The 22173-nt window shown below is 40.3% G+C and overlaps 2 protein-coding genes across 5 annotated transcripts in view; both read left to right on the forward strand.

The window, feature by feature from the left end:
- LOC117459138 (histone deacetylase 4-like) overlaps positions 1-4482 on the forward strand; it is a 37841-nt gene extending 33359 nt beyond the window's left edge. For all 4 annotated transcript variants that reach the window (XM_034099974.2, XM_034099975.2, XM_034099976.2 and 1 more), the window contains 6 exons: positions 39-136; positions 311-429; positions 781-914; positions 1266-1350; positions 1428-1572; positions 1698-4482. In XM_034099974.2, coding sequence (XP_033955865.1) covers positions 39-136; positions 311-429; positions 781-914; positions 1266-1350; positions 1428-1572; positions 1698-1740 — 624 coding nt within the window. In that variant the 3' untranslated portion in view covers positions 1741-4482. The remainder of the gene's footprint in view (positions 1-38; positions 137-310; positions 430-780; positions 915-1265; positions 1351-1427; positions 1573-1697) is intronic.
- Positions 4483-5599: 1117 nt separating this feature from the next.
- Positions 5600-21537, forward strand: LOC117459184 (ribose-phosphate pyrophosphokinase 2). Its single transcript, XM_034099978.1, has 7 exons — positions 5600-5915; positions 8615-8798; positions 9997-10095; positions 10569-10693; positions 10843-11016; positions 11119-11278; positions 20545-21537. Exons 1-7 carry the CDS (start codon positions 5794-5796, stop codon positions 20635-20637), a joined length of 957 nt encoding a protein of 318 aa, XP_033955869.1. The 5' UTR covers positions 5600-5793; the 3' UTR covers positions 20638-21537.
- Positions 21538-22173: the final 636 nt, after the last annotated feature.

Below are 22173 nucleotides of genomic sequence, written 5' to 3' on the forward strand. Positions count from 1 at the left end.
TGTTTTTAAATTCGTTTTTTCTCTTTGTCTCCCTGCAGGTGGGCAGTGGACCCGGCGTTGGGTTTAACGTCAACGTTGCGTTCACTGGAGGCATCGAACCTCCCATGGGAGACGTGGAGTATTTGGCTGCCTTCAGGTACCAGAAACAAAATCAAACAGTACAAAATGTACCTCATTATTGTAAAGAAAGTACGTCTCAATCAAGAATTGAGACAAAGAAAATGAGAAACTGTGATTGGAAAATAGTGACAAATCCTTTGCATTTAAATCTTGTCTGTTGTTCTGAATCATCTTCTCCCTCCTCCGTCAGGTCCGTGGTGATGCCCATAGCCAACGAGTTTGCCCCGGACATCGTGCTGGTGTCTTCAGGCTTTGATGCGGTGGAAGGACACCCTCCTCCTCTTGGAGGCTACGTACTGACGTCTAAATGTGAGTTCAAGATATCTCAAATACATATTTATCAAATATTTAAATAATAGACTTGCCTTGGCATTTTATGGGTTCATTTCTGTAAAATGTTCGTTTTAATTTCTCGGGAACTTTTTCGGTTGGATGCTATGTAATTTTACACAAGATTTATGGAAAAATATCAGTGCATTTCCAGTAAATGTTCTTGTTGTATTTTTGGTAAATTCACACAACACTTTCTGTAAATGTTGTCCTTATTTCACGCTGCAGCAGTGAACCACACAAACACAACACAAGAGTTTGATGCTGGAAAAGTTTAGTTACCGAGGAGATTTGTATGCGTGCTCACACTTCCTGTAACCTGTCCTCCAGGCTTTGGCTACCTGACCCGGCAGCTGATGACCCTCGCTGGGGGCCGCGTGGTCCTGGCTCTGGAGGGGGGCCATGACCTGACCGCCATCTGCGACGCCTCGGAGGCCTGCGTGGCTGCGCTGCTCAGCCAGGAGGTGAGGAGGTCGCCCTGACAACATGCTCATCCAAATCCTAATGAATGTGTTTGATCAAAGTAGGACAGTGCAGACAGAGAGTCCTCCATTTTTTTTTTACTACTGCTATATTTTAGTATGTATATCTCAATCTACATAATTCAACTTTGCTGAATGCAAACGTGTGTGGACTACAACAGCCATTTTGAGCAATGGAATTACAAAAAGCCACATATGTAGAAGCACATATGAGGAATTTGAAATGAAACTATACCAAATTAAAACATATCATATGGGGATAAGGAATCCGGTCATGTGACCGCAGCCTCTTGCAGTGTGTTGATATTTATCTGTGTGTTTCTGTCCGTGCAGCTGGACCCGCTGCCGAAGGCCGTCCTGGAGCAGAGACCCAACCCCAACGCTGTTCGCTCTCTAGAGAAGGTTATAGAGACTCACAGTGAGTGAACCCTCCATAACACACATATATAAATACATATACAGTATGTTTCTAATAATGCACTTAACCTCCATCAGGTAAGTACTGGCGCTCGGTGCAGCACTTCTCCCCGCTGCTGGGACTCTCCCTGCTGGAGGCGAAGCGCGGAGACTCGGAGGAGGCGGAGGCCGTCAGCGCCATGGCCTCGCTGTCGGTGGCCAACACCACCGCCATGGACCAGAGGTAGAGCAGCTCCACCCTGCACAGAAGCATCTGTATAGTTATCAGCCTTTTGGAACTCTCAGTATAGTCACCTACTTAATACTGTGTAGGTATAATAATTGTGTGTTTGTGTGTTTGTCCCCCAGGCCGGAGGAGGAGCCGATGGAGGAGGAGGAGCCGCCGCTGTAACCGGGGGAACCATGAGGGAGTCACACTGCTACCATTGACCTCTCCGGAGAAGAGTCTCGACGGACCCCTTCATTTAGCCCCCCCTAACCCCACTCACCACGTCGGTCACCTTGATTGGCGGCCCCTCGGCCTAACCGGGGGGGGGGGGGGAGAGGGGGCGGGCTCAGCCTCAGAGTAGGGAGCCAATCAGGAGACGGAGGACTGAATTGGGAGAAAAAGATTAAACATAACAGCGCTGCTCAGGGCGGCAGAGACACTCATTTTTTTTCTGTCAGCCTTCACACCCCCACGTTAGCGGAGTGAGCTAACGAGGGGGGGGGTCCGGTCAGAGAGGACTGCAGGAACACGGTGCTTCACACCGCTGACACCAGGGACAGCAGACATCTGTCCCACGCAGCTCGGGAGGTCCTTTTCTCTCTTTTTCTCAAAATATTTTCCCCTGCAAAACAAAAAGGGGGCATCATATTTTACACGATGCGTTCACTGTGGCCCTCACGCAGATTTGATGAGGAGACTGTGGAGTGAGAGGAGTGCCTTGGTGAGGGATTTCAGGATTGTTCAGGAAAAGATTGCCTTAAGTGACAAAAAAAAAAAATCTCGCCGAGGAAATCGGTGCGAGCGAAGACGAAAACTATCTTTCAGCATGTTTACTACGAACGTGACGACTTTAAACGTCTCTCACAGCCTCTCTTGAAGACTTTACTTTTGGATGGATCTATTTTTCTGTAAAAAAGGAAAAAAAGCGCTTTGTTAAGGTAGTTGCCAGCTTCAGTAGAGAAACAAAACGGTGCACACATGAAAATTAGAAATGAAAAATAAAAAAAGGTTCAGCCTCTGATGTAGCTTCCCTTTAACTGAAGGCATTGCTTCGTACACACAGAAAGCATCTGAGCGGACAGACCGGACATTTCTTCGCAAGATTTCTGAATGTTATCCAAAAGAGAAAGCCAAGCAAGAAAAGCCAAAGCATGAGTTTGCATTTACAGTAGTCCTTCCACTTCAAACATTTCTCGTACTGGCCCTTTGAGAAAAAAGGCTCCTGGTACAGTTTACTGATTTAATCACACATCACATTTCTTGTGGCGACTACCTGTGTTGCTAAAGTGAGCGAAACATGAATCATGTAAATTGAATATATTTTGAGAGGCAGTCATCGAGTACTGCCTGTTTGTATCTACATGTATGATTTTCCAAAATATCAATGTTTGGTAAGCGTGTCCACTTTTTATTTTTTATCGTATAAGATTATTTTTATAACTTTTTTTCATCCATAGATTTTGTGTTTTTATCCGTTTTCTGGATAGTTATTGGGCTGCCGTTCACACGCGTAGTACTATTCTTTCTTTCTTTCTTGTATTTATCGAAAAATAAGGAGCTAAAATTCCTTTCTTTCTTTATTTCTTTCTTACTACGGCTCTCTGCATTTTCATCAATTGTGTATTTATAACATGTACTGTTTATAGGAGATTTGTATATGGAAAATTTATAAATGTACTCTAACTAATGACAGCTATGATATTGTGAGCGGCAAACAGTGTGGTGTATGATATTACTCCATATTTAACTTGTCATCGACTGCACTGTTCGCCCTCATTACGCGGCACTGACATTGACTTTCGGAGTAAAAACATTTAAACACTTTGTTGCCTAAATTATACATTTTCCTCTTGTGCATGTGCGATTATGCACTTACCATTTAACTGTGACAACACACACACATTTAGAGGCCGTTTTATGTAGCTCGCTGTTTTTTTTTAACGGCGGGAAAAGGAAATTAGGGGGCACAGATGTTTAAAAAAAGTGGAGTTTTATCTCATTTTGGATGGTCGAAATCTCTTCCTGAGCATGTGTTGCACTGATGGCGTCTCCTTCCATTTTCCTGCTTCAAATTAAATGATCTGTCATCTTATTTCTTATATCAGATTGTTTATAGGGAATGGGACTGTGAGGTGATAAATGGCAAGTCGTCCATCTTTGGAGTATACCAGGGAATGCAGCTATATGGAACCCTTGCGCTCCTATTGGCTAGAACTCAACATATTGAACGTGATAGGCTTAGGGACAGGACTCTATCCTCCAAAGGTCGCCGCCCCAGAGTGCACCACGGTTCCCCTTCCCCATTTAACGTTGATATAATTTTAAAACCTGTAAAATCATATCTGACAAAACATTCCGCTTTTTTTTTATTTTGTAGAAACTTTTTACTCGTTTTTTTGCTGTCTGCTCGCGCCAACTTTAACTCTTTGCATGGTTTGTGAGTCAGCATGCCTGCTTGTCTATGTAACAGAAATGTATTTGCACAATAGAAGAAGAAACACTGGAGGACTTTTTGAGAAATAAAACCCTCCCGACGGCACCAGGCAGGACGGTCTTCTTCCTCTCTGGTGGGCAAGACTTTGTCCAAATGAGACCCATTTGATATTGTCCTTATTGAATATGGTTTCCAATAAGTGATTTTAACATGACTCAGCACTTACGGACTGTGTTAAAGAGAGCTCTGCCAAACCTCCTCACCTTTAAAGAATTGGGTTTGGAAAAAAGGGCGTCTGTTTGATTGTCTCACACACCTCGGCCAGTTCGATATATTTAACCACTGTGGCTCCAGAGCAACTCTTGGTTTACATGTAAATGGAAAAAAACGTTATTTTTTGTTTGTTGTTTGTCTCTATTGATGAAAAATGTTATCTTTCTTTGGGACCTACGCTTTGGACATTTCATCTCTGACATCATCTATAAAATATATTTCTGAAAAAATACAATATGTGTTTCTTTTTTTTACATAAATGCAAATGTTTTTGCTTTTTCCTAACTGTTTATCTAGCTGAACCCATTATCAGCTCGCCACTTTTCAGCTCCTTCACTTCAATGATTATTCAAAGTCCATGTTTGCACAATGGAAGTGTAAACACTAAAAAGTGCTGCTAGTTGAATTCCTGAGCTGCTTCACCCATATCTCATCTGAGAAACAATCCTTGTCTCCTACAATACAAACCGTATCTGTCATGTGCTGTAGTACAGTACGTGAAAAAGTAAATGAGCGGCCCAGCACCCAGCACATGACAGCAATGATGCAGGAAAGTGTGTCTCCACTGAAAGACACATGAGGAGCGTCAAGTCTCAGCTGACTTTTATCTCAGAGGAAAATCTAATTACAAGATCCAAAATCACAAGAGTTCAAGCAGCATTCGTCAGGTGACTTCATCCTGACAAAAATGTCTCGATTTAATAATTACAATTATTTCTAAAGGCCCAAATTGAAAAGGTTTTTTCTTTTCCAACAGTCAAAGCCTCAAATAATAACTCTAAATTCATAGAATAATAGGAAATATGTGTCCTTAATGAAGCCGGAAAAAGATAATTACTTTTATTTTTGGTTTATTTTGTTTAATATCTAAAAAATAGATATAAACCTCACACAAGCAGTGGAAAACTTCTCCAATTAAATAATAAATTAAAACTAAATTATTTTAATGAATAAAAAAGAACAACGGTAATAATATAATTAAAAAGCTTTAATTTAATTATTAATTGAATAAGAAATAGAAAAAAATATCAAAAGACGTTGATGAATATATATTTTTTCCTTGAAATAAATAACGGGTGAAAAATTAAATCAATTCACAACATAATTTTTTATATATTTAGTTTTACCAACTTAAACCTATACTATTAAAACGGATACAACTGTATTTAGTTAATAATAATACACCTACTCTTGAGCACTTTTACCACATAGAACAGGATTTTAAATAGTTAATATTCTTTGTTTATCTCAGAAATAGGCCAGTATGTTAAGTAAACAATGGAGCGGAGAAATGTGTGTCATTGACTGCTGCACTGTCCAATGAGGGGAAGGCCCTTCCTTCACCATGCAAATGCTGACCTGATATTTCCTCTCTGCCCACTGTCCCAGAGCCACACCAGAGCAATGCAAAAGCTGCAACATTAGCACGCCAAATTCCCCGTTTTTATTATCCTTAACAGGGGCGACCTGTCGTCTTTTTAATCCTCCTTTCTTTCCTTTCTCAAGAAAACTGCAGCAGTATTTCGGACATGCCTAACATCGTGCTTTTTAGCGGGAGCTCCCACCACGACCTGTCCCAGAAAGTGGCTGATCGGCTGGGACTGGAGCTGGGGAAAGTGATCACGAAAAAATTTAGCAACCAGGAGACATGGTGAGTAGTTTTTAAACTTAAAAACGACGCTTAAATGTTTTGAATTTTGACGTTAACATGAGATGCGTTTTGGTATCGCGGACAAGCTGTCCATGTTGCTCCTATCACATGTGGGTAAGTTAGCTTGAAGCTAACAATAGTTTACTATTCAGCGGGATCCACACGTGACTGGCTAGCCACATGTAAACACACCAGGCTAATAGCAAGCTAAGCTCTTCTTTCCTTTATCGGACAGCTCTGCTATCTTCAGTAATGATAATATACATTTAATGAGATTTCAATAACTATATCTGCCTTTTGTTTGTGTTAAAAGTCATAAGTCTTCCAGCGCCACAGTAGTGAAATTGCGTAACGGTGCATTTCGTTCATTGCTTATCATGCTAACTACGCTAACGTTACGTCCGGTGTGATAGGTGCTTATGGGCCAACATGTGTACATGTGCTGCAGTTTCCCCTTAAGCCCTTTTTTCAGTCCAAACTATGTGAAAAGGCAGCTGAATGTTTTATTTCCCCTGTAACATGTTACATGTGAGCAGTAAACCTGCTAGTTTTAAAGTAGGAACTGATTAATCCGGGTGTACAACATGTGACGTGACACCTTAATGCCTTCTCCACACTAAATGGATACTGTTAGCTAGCCAAGACGTTAGCCTTCAGACCTGTTGAGGTTATAATAAATGGATACAGGGTTAATCTTATTTAACAGTGTTATGTATGCACTACTGCTGTCCAATTTCGGCCTCAAATAACTTATCTTTCTGTTATTGAACATGTATTTATGCTAGCAGCCTAACTACATACGTGGCTAATTGTTTTTATATGCTAATGAGAGGTTACATAAACAATTCCAACCATGACAATGGTTTACACATGAGTTTTCAATGTACAATATTGTATCTAAACTAAGCAAAGTAAGAATAAAGATATATGTATGAAGCTCTCATTACTGTCTGTCCTGTAAGAGAAATCACATGCACTTAATTTGGGCTCATTTCCAACGCAGCCAAGCTAACCATTAGATAAATTACTGGCTGCACGCTAGCAGCTAGCCTCGTTTAATATTAGTTAGCCAATTACTTGTATTACTTTTACTACTGCCTTGCCTTGAACAGTCAGTTCAGATCATGTTTGAGCCCTTCTACAGGATGACATACTAGCATCATGCTGCTCCACTTTGTTAATCTGAACACACCATAACACTGTTTATGCAATGCAGCTTTAAACTCAGCATTTATCTTAATCTATTTGTAGCTTTGTGACCCTCTCATATGTGCCCTTTAATGTAATTGATTCAGTACTAGGGAATGATGCACTGCATTAGTGTTTTGTGATCTTCAGTGAGCAGAGTTGGATTTAAATTCCTGCTTAATGATGCACTTACAGTATTGTAATGCACTCGGATAAAAGCATCCAACAAACGGCAGTTGTTGTTTTGTTATCTTTAATTTCCACATAGTTTCTTTAGATAAACAGGGCTTGTAAAGGTGTCTCCACCCCGTTATCCCTCCTAAGAGCCTCTCTGCTGGTGATGTTTCCACCCACAGCTCTAAAATCCAGGGAAAACTCTAATTATCCTCGCTCAGGTTTCTCTCTAGGGAACACAGCTGTTTGGGCGACACAACGTCCAAAACAAAGATTATGTTCCCATCCTCACAGGCTAACAGGGAGGTGAGAACGGTATGCTAATACCCGCTCTTCTCACTGCTCAGATACAGGTTTTTGCCAGGTGAGAGGTCAAGGACCAACGCAGAGGGAGCGTATTCCTGGGAAAGACATGTTGTTTGTTTGCACAGAGAGAAATGTCCAAACAATTATGTTGTTGCCCTTTGGCTCCAGGGCAGGCATCCAGATGTATTGTATAAAACAAAAATGTTATTTAAAGATACAAAAACACTAAAATGATAAATACAGTAGATCAAGATGGAGAGTATAACTAAATAAAAGAACAATTTTGGTAATACGTCCCAGATGTGGCGGACGTTTTCTGCCTCTTTGTATGGAAGCCGTCACTTTTTGTGTGTCCCTGTGTTGTGCTACCTGTTGAAATGTTTTGCTCAAGGTCAAGGACTCAACATGCAGTTTGAACTTATAATGTTTACATTTTCTTACATCTCTAGAATAGAATCACAGAAAACCTTATTTTGTTTTTTAACAGAGATTGTGGATATCAAAAAGTGTCCTTTTATCATTTAAATAAAGTGATAAGTTATATTAAATTGGTTTGTCCAAATGATCTCCTAATTATTGCCAATGCCTTCCGTTGGTTTTTGGTTACAGCAATAACATGTTTGTTCAGACCATTTAAAATACACATTCAAACACTGGGTGTGAGCTTTTATTCTCAGTGATTCAACACCTTTACAGGCTGAGTGCTGGCCTCCCTTAAAAAGAAAAACCGCAGGCCCTGTGACTGCAGCCTTTACATCTGTCCACTGATCACATGACTGAGGGCCCTCACACAGGAATGTTTCACAATGTTTTCTCTGCTCACTGTGTGTGTGCCTCATTTGTTCTCCTCACATGAGCAGAGGGACTCAGCCCTAACTTGTCCTAACACTGGAAGCAGCTCAGTCACACACAACTCACCGCTCATAAACCCATCGTTGAACTTCATTAAAAACAGAATGACCTTATAATCTGTAAGGGATAAGTGAACATTTTCTGTTTTACATGTTTCCCTCTGTGTGTCGCTGCGACAGTGTGGAGATCGGGGAGAGCGTGCGCGGAGAGGACGTGTACATCGTGCAGAGCGGCTGCGGCGAGATCAACGACAACCTCATGGAGCTGCTGATCATGATCAACGCCTGCAAGATCGCCTCCTCGTCCCGCGTCACCGCCGTCATCCCCTGCTTCCCCTACGCCCGGCAGGATAAGAAAGACAAGGTACGCACGCCACGCCTCTTATAATATCTGAATATCACCGATAACACAAACATTTTAAAACTTTGACCTTTTGATTGGGTAAAAAAAAAACATGATTTCCTTCCCCTATTTTAGCATCTATAAGCATTACCATTTAACTCCCTGAAATCCCCCTTGTAAGAAAGTGACCTCTTCTTTTTCTTCTTCTCCTGATATGAGCGCACAAGTGAAGCTTTCTGTGTCGAAATAAATGTAATATAAAATATTATTATATCCAACCTCAATGTTTTCTTATGTGCAGAATTATTTTTACGTTACGACACAAGTCACCTTAAATGTGATGTGAGGAATCCCCCTCTAGCACCTGCAGGTTGACATGTCACATTACGTGTTGGGAATACTTTCATGTACACGCAGGCACTGCAGCGATACAGTTAGAGTCGATCTCTACCCCTAGAAAACCTGAGATTGACAGATCGAATGTTCCTGCAGGCGCAAAACGTGCTTCGGGAAAACCTGCTTATCTTGTAAATCATTGTCTGCTGTTGCTTCAGTTGTTGATGTAACTACAACCGCAATGCAGGTTCACATGAAGCAACAAGAGCGAGGCTACGTGACGGCCTGCACATCAGTGTGACACTTCATTCCCCTCTCATTATCATATTCTTTAAAGTACTTTTATTTTAAATTTCTTGTCACTGCACTCGGCTTTTAACGTTTACATTCATGTCAATGTTCTGCAAAGGCTAAAATCCCTGTGTTCTGCAACATAGTGACGTCACTGTGTAACACTCGCACTTCTGTTGGCTGGAGCTCCAGCACATTGTGCCTGATAAGCTACATCAAAACAGAGCAGGCCAGCTAACCAATCAGAGCAGACTGGGCTCTGGTTTCAGACAGAGGGTGAAAAGAGGTTCTGCAATATGAAAAAAATAAATAGCTTTTTGAACATTAAAGCATGAAGACATGTCAAAGTAGAGGTACAACATTTGAACCTGAAGATTAGCATAATATAAGAATGTTAAAAATATATATATTTCGCAGTTGCAATATCAGTCAAAATAATCCTAATTAGTGTTTAGGAGATAAAATACATTTTGAAACCTCCATACAAACATTTTTACAGGGGATTTGCATTCAGGGAAAAGCTTCCAATATTTAAAATTCCCGACATCTTCTTCTCACTTACTCACCTCAAGTGTCTTGATGCTTGTCCCAGAGTCGAGCTCCCATATCGGCGAAGCTGGTGGCTAACATGCTGTCGGTGGCCGGCGCCGACCACATCATCACCATGGACCTGCACGCCTCTCAGATCCAGGTCGGTACAGAGACATGTCATCTATTACTGGGTCCAAACGGGGAGATAAGAGATTAAAGACTGTAGTTAATTAACGTTTGTGTGTGTGTTTCTTTACCTACTCACTTTCTGAATAAGGCATTGTTTTGCGTTACGGAGCGATTTAGCTTTCTAATATTAGTGACTGTGTTAAAATGTATTTTGTATGCTACTACTCATTCTAATATAGTACTAATACTCACTCACTCTTAGGCGAAGGCACAATTATCTCACACATTTTGTTGTTTTAAAGGTAGAAAAATAGCTTCGGTTTTAATATGAATTACAGACAGGGATCAGGATTAATAGATAATGAAATAAAGGGACTGTACACATGATGTAATGTGCTTTAAATTGAATTGTGCCATGTATTTTCTGTATTCCCATTTATAATGTTCCATATTTCTGAACTTGAGTCCATTTGGTTTTGTAACCTTTGAGTCTTTTTTTTAAAGGGGTTCTTCGACATCGCTGTAGACAATCTGTACGCGGAGCCCGCTGTGCTGCAGTGGATCAGAGAAAATATCCCTGAGTGGAAAAACGGCATCATCGTGTCTCCAGACGCCGGAGGAGCGAAACGGTGAGATGGAGCGAGAACTCAGGAACATGAGCGATTTAAATGATTATATTTTTATAATGTTTCAAATGATGGCTGCAGTCTTATCCTCCATAAGGGAAATTCAAAGTGTAGTCTGTCTAATATCTGTTTCCCCCTTTGTCTCCACGCAGCGTCACGTCCATCGCCGACCGTCTGAACGTGGACTTCGCTCTGATCCACAAAGAGAGGAAGAAGGCCAACGAGGTGGACCGCATGGTGCTGGTGGGAGACGTCAAGGACCGCGTCGCCATCCTGGTGGACGACATGGCCGACACCTGCGGCACCATCTGCCACGCCGCCGACAAGTCAGTGACATTTAAAGACTTTGAATCTGTCTGTTCCTGGCATATTGTACACACAATTATAGTATAATAATTATATTATTTACCAAACATTTCCTTCTCCAGGCTGATCGATGCCGGCGCAACGAAGGTCTACGCCATCCTCACACACGGCATCTTCTCCGGTCCCGCCATCTCTCGCATCAACAGCGCCCCGTTCGAGGCCGTGGTGGTGACCAACACCATCCCCCAGGAGGAGAAGATGAAGGCGTGCCCCAAAATACAGGTACTCCTCTCTCACACACGTTAATGATGCGCACACGTTTTATTCAGCAGGATAATTTCCACATATTAACGTTATGCTATGAAGCAGGGGTGCCCAACCAGTCGTTCGCGGGGAGATTCCCAGTCGACCGCGAGATGTGTCTAAAAATAGAACAACAATATTCTGTTATCGTTAATGTCCTATAAGTTATAACATAATCTTCCTGTGCCAGAATAATGCACTTGAACGCATCAAAGCTTTGTGTCCATCTGTCTCGTCTGCAATGCGAGCGTGGCTTTATCGAAGAAGGGTAATTTAGGAGCGGCATTTCAAAATGGGGTTGCCAACTAATTCAGTCGTCGATTCGTTGGTGACGTCATCACGTGTGTTTTACGCGCCGTTAAGCTACAACGTTATTGGTACTGGAGACATTTAAAAAATATATGTCATGTATTATTGATACAAAAACATTATATCGCAGTCTTAGTGTGGCCAGCTCGTTTATAATATGTAAAAAGACAAACAAATGCGTCTATGATGTATTTTCGATCAGACGAGATCTCTCTCCCTGGTCTGTGTGGGAGGGGGCGGGGCAGTTTACACACACGCGGCTGCTACATGCAGCAGCACACTGCGGAGGTGGCGGAGAGAACGCCGCTCCGAGGTGTGGTTAAACTACTCTCGATGCTCGTTGCAAAGTGCAATAAGTGTTCAGCATGTCAGGGCGGTAACACGAACAATTTGTCGAAACATTTATCCAAAGTGCTCCACATGCAGACGGAGGAATGCACCGGGTTGGACTGTCTTTCCAGCAGCTCTGTAGCCCCGTCCACGAGTAACGTTTTCACGTCAGGTGTTATGTATGCTAGCAGCAACACACGGAGTTAACTCAATTATATAAACATGGGGTAATAATTTGAGGTAACTGAATTAGTTTGTTAAAGTTTCAGCTATTCTGTTCACAGTTCTGTCACATGATTTATTATTTTCTAAAACACTGTTGTTTCTTTTGATGTGAAATATTATTTATTTAATTTAAATGAAAAGCAATGTTCATTTTGTAAACAATTTGTTTAGTTAATTTAATAATATGTATTTTTTAATCAAGTATTCATCTTTATTGTCTTCATTGTTAGTTTCCACATGCCTAAAACAACCTCAAGCTAAATCTAAAAGTTGATGGCTAAATAAGAGCGTTTGAGAAATTGTGCAAGGCATAATAGTCCGAATAGTCGATTAATCGTTTCATTAATCGATAGATTAATCGACTATCAAATTAGTCGTTTGTTGCAGCCCTATTTCAAAACAGTGCATAAACGCTACGAGACGGAATTCCAGAGGTGTGGACTCGAGTCACACATTTGATGACTTGAGACTCGACTTGACAACATCACAAAACACTTGCGACTCGACTTGGACTTGAACACCAATGACTCGGGACTTGACTTGGACTTGAGCCTTCTGACTTGAGGTGACTAAAAAAAGTTACAATCAGGGTTCCCGCGGGGTCTTAAAAAGGTCTTAAATATGATTTAGAAGGTCTTAAAAATTATCGGATTTGAAAGGTACTTCTGTGTTGCGATAGCGTCTAAATGTGTTTTGGGGGAAATGTCCGGGCTGCAAAGTAACCAGTACGGTAATAGCCTTTCAGTTCCCCCCAACAATTTGTATTGAATTAAATAGGGATGCACGATATTGGTTTTTTGAAACCGATACCGATAACTTCCTGCTTCTCAAGACCGATACCGTAACCGATAATAAAAAAAAAAATTACGCCACTAATTATTTTAACGCGATTAACGCATGTGTATTTTTTTACCTTGGCCGCCCCGTAGTTTCAGAGCGCATCGAGTTTAAAATACCATCTACAAGCTGATGCTGACAGCCCCGCTCCTGCCGCCCGCTTGCGGCAGACCACACTTCCACGCTCACCGGCAGGCACCGACTGGCCATCGGGAGGACCGGGAGGGTGTGTGTATGTGTGGTCCGAGCGAGCGAGAGAGAGACCTTACGTGCATTGTTGTTGTTAGCGCAGCTAGCTAGCACCAGATGCTAACGGATATAAGGAGCTGTTTAAATGAAAACAGAGGAGCGACATTTCGCCACAACTGCGCCGAGCACTTGACTTTATGCAGGAAGCCAGACAGTGGGACATTGTACGAAAAGTCAGCACACTCAGCAACATGATTGCAGCGTCCAGGCAGCTCCGGTTCGAGCATATGCCTTGAGTTGCACACAGCTCCAACGCGCGCGCGCAGACACACACACACACTTTGTATTGTATTATTGTCTTCGTACGCTTTTAACACACCATCGTAGCGATGGCGATGTTTCAGGTGACTGATCAGATTCGAAGTATTAGGGAGCGCTGGATTTGTGAAGAACTCCCCTCTTCCTAAACCACTAATACCACAGTACTGGCAAAACGGGAGGAGCCGAGTGAAAAACAAGCGCCCCTCATCCCAATCCACCCACACCGCAGTATCTTTTTTTTAACCCAAAAAATATATTGTATATTATCGGGGCTATTAATACTGTTATCGGGTTTATCGGGATGACGTCATAATTCCTAATATCGGACCGATAATTATCGTGCATCCCTAGAATTAAATCAACATGGAACCAGTAATCACTAACTTTGTTTCCCCCGGCCCCTTATTGGAGAACACCCAGCTAGTAACCTAGCAACCAAGCTTCAGCTCATGTAGCCTATCCTCGAATATACTTACAAATAAATATGGGGAAGTGTAAGTTCAACCGTAATTGGTTGGAAAACATCTAATTTAGTGCTTGGTTGAAACCAGTGGAGGGAACGTGTTTGAAGCCCGCTGCACCTTTTGCAAAAGACATTAGCGTTTGTTTTGCTAATGTAGCGTTAGCTAGTGCAGCTAATGTAGCGTTGGCTAGTCCAGCAGCTCCCGCAACAACACCGGGGGACCCCCGGGCGAAGTTTGGGTCTACGTCAACCCTAAAAGCGGAGGTGCTGTCGACGCTAAATACCGTAGCTAAACACCAATCATACAACAGCAACGATGAAATAGTGTAGCCAAGGCAGCAGAGCTCTGAATACACGGGGTTCGTACGGGTGCTTGAAATCCTTGAAAATGCTTGAAATTTGACGTGGTGTTTTCAAGGTTGGGAAAGTGCTTGAATTTTGGGAATGGTGCTTGAAATTGAGATAAAGTGCTTGAAAATGTAAATGCTTTACTTTTACAAAAAATTGCTGTCTGACTGAATAGTTCGCTTTTTAGATTAAAAGAAAATAATTGCTTTGCTTCTACATAAAACAGCTCCGCTGTGGCCTACCCGCACTATGCGCGCGACCTGCAAGTGTTTGTGTTACGTGTGACCTGGGCATTCTGATGAGTGATAGATGACTGTGTGCCAGGAGGTTGCCGTTTCAACGAGCGTTGGCTAGCAGAAGACAAATACAAGCCATGGCTAAGACTAGGGTCAAGCCCACGAGTAGCCTCCTGCAAAGTTTGCAACAAATAACGATGCGAGAGTCTGCGCTGTCGAGCCACATGAAAGGTACGCCGTAGAAGAGCATTTTAGATTAGGCTAACGTTGCATGTTACGTTTGTTTAAGCTAACGTTAGCGAGCTGAATAGCAAACTCGATTGAGGGATAATAATAATTGCAGGGGACAATCATTTCAGAGGAGCGTACCTATGTTATGTGCGTTACAGTCGCCATCCTGTGGTGTTCAGATGATGAAGCACTCACGGCATTTCGTGTTATAGTCATGAAATATAATCTATTGATTCGACACTAGGGGTGTAACGGTACACGTACCCGTACCGAAATTATTCGGTACGGGCCCTTCGATTCGGTACACGTGTGTACCGAATGAATATAACGTTAAACGTAAAAAAATTGAGAACGTGAACAACTTCTTGGAAGTAATCTCAGGTGCTGCGTCGCAGCATTCAGAGTAATTTGCTCCCATTGTGTTCAACGCGTCATAGAGCGAGCAAGTCATTTCATTGGACGAGCTGGTCAGAGGGATGCGTTCAAATGTAGTCAGTAATTTGAGGAACTGTCGAAATGGCGAACGCAGATAAAGTTGAGCTCTAAAATCCTCCAGCATCATTGAAGTCTCTGGTTTGGGAACATTTTGGTTTCACAGTTATGTACAAGGATGACGGACAAAGACAGGTGGACCGAACCAAAGCTGTTTGTCGGCATTGTTCAACTAAAATTGGTTACGCGGCTGGCAATACATCAAACTTGCACACTCATTTGAAAAGGCATCACCCGAACGTGAATATCACCGGTACCAAAAGACTGAAGTGCAAACCCAACTCCCACTAGCATTTAAGCCTCCACCACTCGCAAAAATTTCAGACCGAGCCAAAGCTATTACAAACGGCAAATATCCTTATGTTGCCATGTTAGCAAAGCGCTACCTGACTGTATCTGCTACCTCTGTCCCTAGCGAGAGGGTTTTCTCCACAGCAGGAGACATTGCTAGTGCCAGCTGATCTGCCCTTTCGGCAAGCAATGTGGACAAGTTCATTTTTCTTTAGAACATGAAAATACAATGACAAGCAAGTCATAATGTCAAGCTGGCTGCTTAGGTACTAGTACAGTAAAGTTCAAATACAGAGTATTTCAGTTAATCGAAAAGCTGCACCTTAATGTTTATTTTATTATATTTTATATTTATTTGAGTGAATATTCACAGTTTAATAATAATTAAAAACCCAAAACTAATAGTTTATGTTTTGTGAGTACTAGTACAGTAAAGTTCAAATACAGATTATTTCCGTTCATCGAAATGCTGCACCTTAATGTTTATTTTATTATATTTTGCATTTATTTGAGTGAATACATTATTCACAGTTTAATAATAATTTAAAAAAAATATGTTATGTTTTGTGATAATTTTTTCTGCTGTACCGAAAACGTACCGAACCAAACCGTGACCTAAAAACCGAGGTACGTACCGAACCGAAATGTTTGTGAACCGTTACACCCCTATTCGACACAGAGCGATTTTGAAAGCAATGTATTTCTACTGGTGGTATGTTTCGTGCCTAAACCAAATGTGACTTGCTCTATCGAAATCAGTCACATTGACCCGAAGACACATTTTCGTTTGTATTACTGGTCTGGGGGAAGCTCGCGAGTGTGTTTGTGTATTTTTGCGTTTGTGTACCGGGGAAACACTCACAAGAAACACCGGCTGTTGTTATGCTTGTTGTGATGTTACATTAGTCCGTTCTCCGCTTGTAATTATGCCGAAGCTTCAAAGTTGTATTTATCATCTGAATTTGCCGAAACAAGTTTAATATTCTGAAAGCCAATACTTTGTTTATTTGAAAACATGAAAACAAACTGTCTTTTATATAAAATTGAAGTATTATACAAGTAAAACTACATTTTGCTTTAATGCCATGTAATTGTAGAATGAACACAGTCTTCATTTGAAGATGTATAAGTCGGGTGTCTTGAGTAGTCAGCATTACCTACAAATCATTGTGCACATTTGTAAATATTATTTTCCACTTGTTACCATTGTGAGGCTATTTTTATGCAGCTCTGCGTGATTTTGTGGCTACAATTCAGGCTAATATTCTACCAGAGGTGGTATAAGTACTCAGCTATTGTACTTCAGTAAAAGTAGAAATACTCAGATATTGTTTGAGTAAAAGTAGAAGTACTCAGATATTGTTTGAGTAAAAGTAGAAGTACTCAGGTCTTGTTCTTGAGTAAAAGTAGAAGTACTCAGGTCTTGTACTTGAGTAAAAGTAGAAGTACTCAGATCTTGTACTTGTGTAAGAGTAGAAGTACTCAGATCTTGTTCTTGAGTAAAAGTAGAAGTACTCAGATCTTGTACTTGAGTAAAAGTAGAAGTACTCAGATCTTGTACTTAGTCAAAGTAGAAGTACCAGAGTGTAGGAATACTCTGTTACAGTAAAAGTCCTGCATTCAAAATGTTCCTCAAGTGAAAATAGAAAAGTATTCTCATCTAAATATAGTGAAAGTAGCGACACTAAAAGTAGTCGTTGTGCAGATTGGTCCATTTCAGAATAATATATATGATGTGTTTTATAATGATTGATCATGAAAGTGTTCTCAAAGCTGGTGAAGGTGCAGCTAGTCTGAAGTACTTTGTAGACTGCAGGGTAGCTTGTGGATTTACTCCAGGTGGAACTAAAGTCTGATTTAACACTTGATTATATTTCACATCATTCATCCACATCTGTGAAGTAACTAAAGGTGTTAAATACATGTAGTGCAGTAGAAGTACACCATGTACCTCTGAACTGTAGTGGAGTAGAAGTACACCATGTACCTCTGAACTGTTGTGCAGTAGAAGTACACCATGTACCTCTGAACTGTAGAGAAGTAGAAGTACACCATGTACCTCTGACTTATGTTCACTGCCAACCTAAAAGTACCTCAACAATTAATCAATAATGTATTGAAAAGTTATTTGGCTGATTGTTTTATATTGGCTCAGCCAGGTTATATGGGAGGCCCAGTCTACGTACAGATCACTCATTTTGAAAGATTAAACTTAGTTTTCTTTTCTTTAATTGTTCATCCTCGTGTAGAATGCTATCACGAAACACACATTTGGTTGTTTATAGCATAAAGAACATCTGATTTAATGTGAGGTAGGGAAATAATCATTTGAGTATGTGTATATAAATATGTAATTTACAACAGCTGTAAGATGCTTGAAAAGCTGGAAAATGCACCTTGAAAATGCTTGAAAAGTGCTTGAATTTGACTTTGGAAAAGGTGTAAGAACCCTGAATATAGCTCTTGTCATTCTCTCTCTCACACACACACACACACACACACACACACACACACACTAGGGCTGCTCGATTATGGCAATAATCAAGATTATGTTGGTCAATAATTAATATCATGATTATTAAATACGATTATTCATTGACTTTGAAAACATCCATTTATTGAACTTTAAAACAAATAATAATTTGAACAGTATATTTTTAACTGTTGATTACCCTGAACGTATAATTGAACTGAAAAACCAATAAAAAAATGTATTACATAAATGATACATTACTAAACAATTAATTAGATCAAATATGTTGTAGTGCACTGTCACAACCTAGCAAAGCAAAACAATCGTTTTTTTCGATTATGTTGTTTTCGTAACTGGCAGGCCAAAATCGTAATTGCGATTAAAATATGATTAATTGCACAGCCCTAACACACACACACACACACACACACACGTTTTGTCTAACACAGTTCTGTACTGTTATGCTGTTATGTTCACTCACTGTTCGTATGTTGAACATGAATACATTTACTTTGTTTCTTCTTTCATATACATTTTCCTTCATACTTTATTGCCGTGAAATAGGTCTTAAATTCTATTCAAAGTGGTCTTAAAAAGGTGTTAAAAAGTCTTACATTTGAGTTGGCGAAACCTGCAGGAACCCTGTACAATAAAAAGTCCTGCATTCAAAATGTTACAGGTAAAAGTATTAGCATCAAAACATAGTTAAAGTACCACCTGCAGAGGGATCTAGATTCAGGTGTTCTTTATAGAGACCGCTCGCTGCACATTATCCCTTGCATAATGATAGATAGTGGGTCCCTTATAACATGTTGTACACAGTGGAAATAAACATTCTGGTCACCTCAACATCAGGGATCTTATACATTAAACTCCTTCTGAATCAAACCGTCACGGTAGCCTTACCTTACTGATCCCTCTTAAATTAGAAAAACACACGTTACTTTAGCAGCAGAGAGAAAATTGATTATTAAATTATTAATGTGACTAATAAAGAGCAGTTTGATTATTAAGTATTATTCTGTTGATCGATGTCATTACATTTGATGAAAAGCACATAATAACTTGTTTAAGACTTGTTTTGTCAAAGTTTAGGACTTGGACTTGACTTGAACTTGCCCATCCTGACGTGAGACTTGACTTGGACTTGCAAAACAATGACTTGAGACTTGACTCGGACTTGAGCGCAAAGACTTGAGACTTGACTTGGACTTGCAAAACAATGACTTGGTCCCACCTCTGCGGAATTCCCTCCTAATTCTGCCCTACGCTCCAAAAGGGGAGGGGCCTGAAAGGACGGCTAAATGCACAGCAGCCCATTTTCACCAGGCCCAACAACAAGAGCAAGGCTGCTCCATAGCATCTTATCGTGTCAGTCACGTTCTTGCGAAACACATGAAGTCTTTCAAAGACGGCGAAGTTGTGAAAGAAGCATTCCTGGAGGCTGCTGATGCGTAATAAAAATAACAGTAGCGTTTCAACAGGTTTTTGATATGATAAAAACTCAAGTTAGATACCGTTATTAATCAGCTGTAAGTTTTAGTTTGTTTGAACTTATTCATTATAATTATTGTACAAAATGGTATAAGAATGCAAACATTAAGATCTGTTCTGTTTAAATTGATTATAGTCTATCATCAATTCAGGTTAAGAAACTAGTGTTGCTTGCATCCTATTTTAAAGGCATTTCTTTTTATACTCTACTAAAATGCAACGAAAAAAGAGTTTGATTCTATTAATTGTGTCTTTTTTATTGCACTTTGGCAGCAGATTCCTGTGTAGCTTCAGATCTGAGTTGTCTTATTAGTAAGCCTAATTTATACTTTTGTAGCAACACTATTTTTATATAACGGCAAAGAAAGGGTTCAGAGTATTTTCTTTGTCCCTGTGTCATATGTGGCAGCACTGTTCAATGTTTCCTGAAAACATTACCCACTGTAGTGTGACGTGCGAATAAACTCCAACTCTGTATCAACAACACTGCTGTGTAACTTCAGTAAAATACTTGTATGTGTGTAGATTAGAAAGAGGTAAGATAAAGGATCTGCAGTATTTTATGAAGTATTAATTGTACGAAGGTCAGTTTTATACAAGTAGAAGTGTGTATTTACCTGGTAGTAGGCTGTCAGTAATGGCTACGCCTCTCTATTTGGACTGGTAGATCTCAGCAGACTGGCAACTTTAAAAGTAGCTCTCGGTTCAAAAAAGGTTGGGCACCCCTGATATAAAGGATCTACATCATGGTCACACGACTTAAAGTCATTTAGACACTTCTTAGCAACCGCCATTTTTTTAATACAGCAGTGGGGTGTTTAATGACGTCTTTTGTCTCGTTGAAAAAAGACCACTTCAGATTGAGTTAACACCACACGTTATTTCAGACTAACAACTAAAATCGAATTAGAAAACCGTTGACTTCCAGGCGAGGGAAACAGGAAGTGGTAAAATGCTGAGTCATTTCTTGGTTTTTGGACTCATTCGTGCACCTTGTTTCCTCTAGGTCATCGACATCTCCATGATCCTGGCGGAGGCCATCAGGAGAACCCACAACGGCGAGTCCGTGTCCTACCTCTTCAGCCACGTACCATTATAGAAACCCTCACCTCTCAGCGGGCACTTCTCTGCCACATATCCTCCGGAAAAAAGGCTGATGGTTATTTTTGGCCGACCCCATGTGACCGTTTAAAGGTCACGCCCACACAGGAGACCAAGTTTGTATTTATGAGCATATTTTTTCTTATTCTCTTTATTCCTGCTACCCTCCATCAGCGAGGCCTTCACTTTAACCGAAGGCTGTCTGTGTATAATCTGTACCTCATATTGAACCCATTCCACGAAGCATTCCACGATGATTCGGACGCATTCTGGCTCGTTCTGCTTCACAGTGTGAAATAAATATGCACCTCCCCCCCAAGTGTTTGCTTAACAGCTGCTAAAAGTATTAAATGATAAAGCCTAACCCTTTACTAGACAATTCTTTATAGCTGTAATACTTTATGCTTATTGCTATCATTGGACCACAGTTTAAAAGCTGCACATGTGGAGATCTGACAGGAGTTAAAATGAAAACTTAATTTGCTCACTTTCTTTAGTTTTTCTTTCATGAATGTGCTTATGCAACTCTTACATTTGCAGTATAATTTCTCCCATAATAAGCTCTCTTTATGACACCTCTTTCCATTTGATAAACTTTGGTAAAGAATTACGAGTGTAATACGAGGTGTCGCTGGGTGTTAAATCCATGTTTAAAAAGGTCACGAAAACAAATTGAGCCCTGAGATTGTTAAAGATTTCAGCCATGATTTATTATTAAAATGGTGCGATATGTCATCACAGCTGTAATGGGTCACTTGTGTTCCTTAAAGCAGGTTTCACTGTTTGCCTGCAGGCGGATTAAGGTTTGGTGAAAAAAACGTGATAATATTTCTTTTTTTTAATAAATGTAACACTTTGAGCTGTTTCTTGACAATAAAGCTTTGACAATGGCTACAGATGTTCGTGTTGCTCTGCTTTTTCAATACATTTAAAGGGACACTACAGCAAGATAGCATTACATCTCTAAAGACTCATTTGTTTATTTGTTAAATAAAAGCTCATATATCCTGACTATTAGTCTGTAGGCATCTCGAAGAGTGTGCAGACTACACTACCCATAAGGCAACACATTCACATCCCACTCTGGTAAGTTTTCCTAGAAATATGATGGACAATAGTTACTTTTTTAAATAGCTAGTTGAGGTTCAACATACTATTATCCCAAACGCAGATGTTAAAATAGTTTGTTTTGATGGATTGCAGTGAGTGAAATAAGTACATTTAGTACTGTACTTAAATCCAATTACAGGTACTTAACTGTTATACAATATTTACTCTTCCATGGTTTTACCATTTCCTGTTAATTTACATGTTTTCCTGTTAAATTATCTGCATTAAAACGCTGATAAATGATATAACTACAGTGTTAAAGAGGTAAATGCAGGAATTTGACCTTGTCAAAATAGTCTATAATTTAGTAAATAATCTTAATACTTACCCTAATAATGATTGAAATTGAATCAAGCGTTAACTGACGTACAAATATAAATGTTTGTATTTAAGGGACAGATGCATGGAATAAGCATTAAACTAA

Source organism: Pseudochaenichthys georgianus, chromosome 2, assembly GCF_902827115.2.
Source record: "Pseudochaenichthys georgianus chromosome 2, fPseGeo1.2, whole genome shotgun sequence".
Taxonomy (NCBI): domain Eukaryota; kingdom Metazoa; phylum Chordata; class Actinopteri; order Perciformes; family Channichthyidae; genus Pseudochaenichthys; species Pseudochaenichthys georgianus.

What these genes read in the sequence shown, in the direction of transcription:
- LOC117459184 (XM_034099978.1), top strand. Translation starts at nt 5,794, where the DNA reads ATGCCTAACATCGTGCTTTTTAGCGGGAGCTCCCACCACGACCTGTCC. An exon ending in TGCACGCCTCTCAGATCCAG is followed by an intron (nt 10,096 to 10,568) that starts GTCGGTACAGAG and finishes TTTTTTTTAAAG; the next exon opens with GGGTTCTTCGACATCGCTGT. An exon ending in AGGCGTGCCCCAAAATACAG is followed by an intron (nt 11,279 to 20,544) that starts GTACTCCTCTCT and finishes TGTTTCCTCTAG; the next exon opens with GTCATCGACATCTCCATGAT.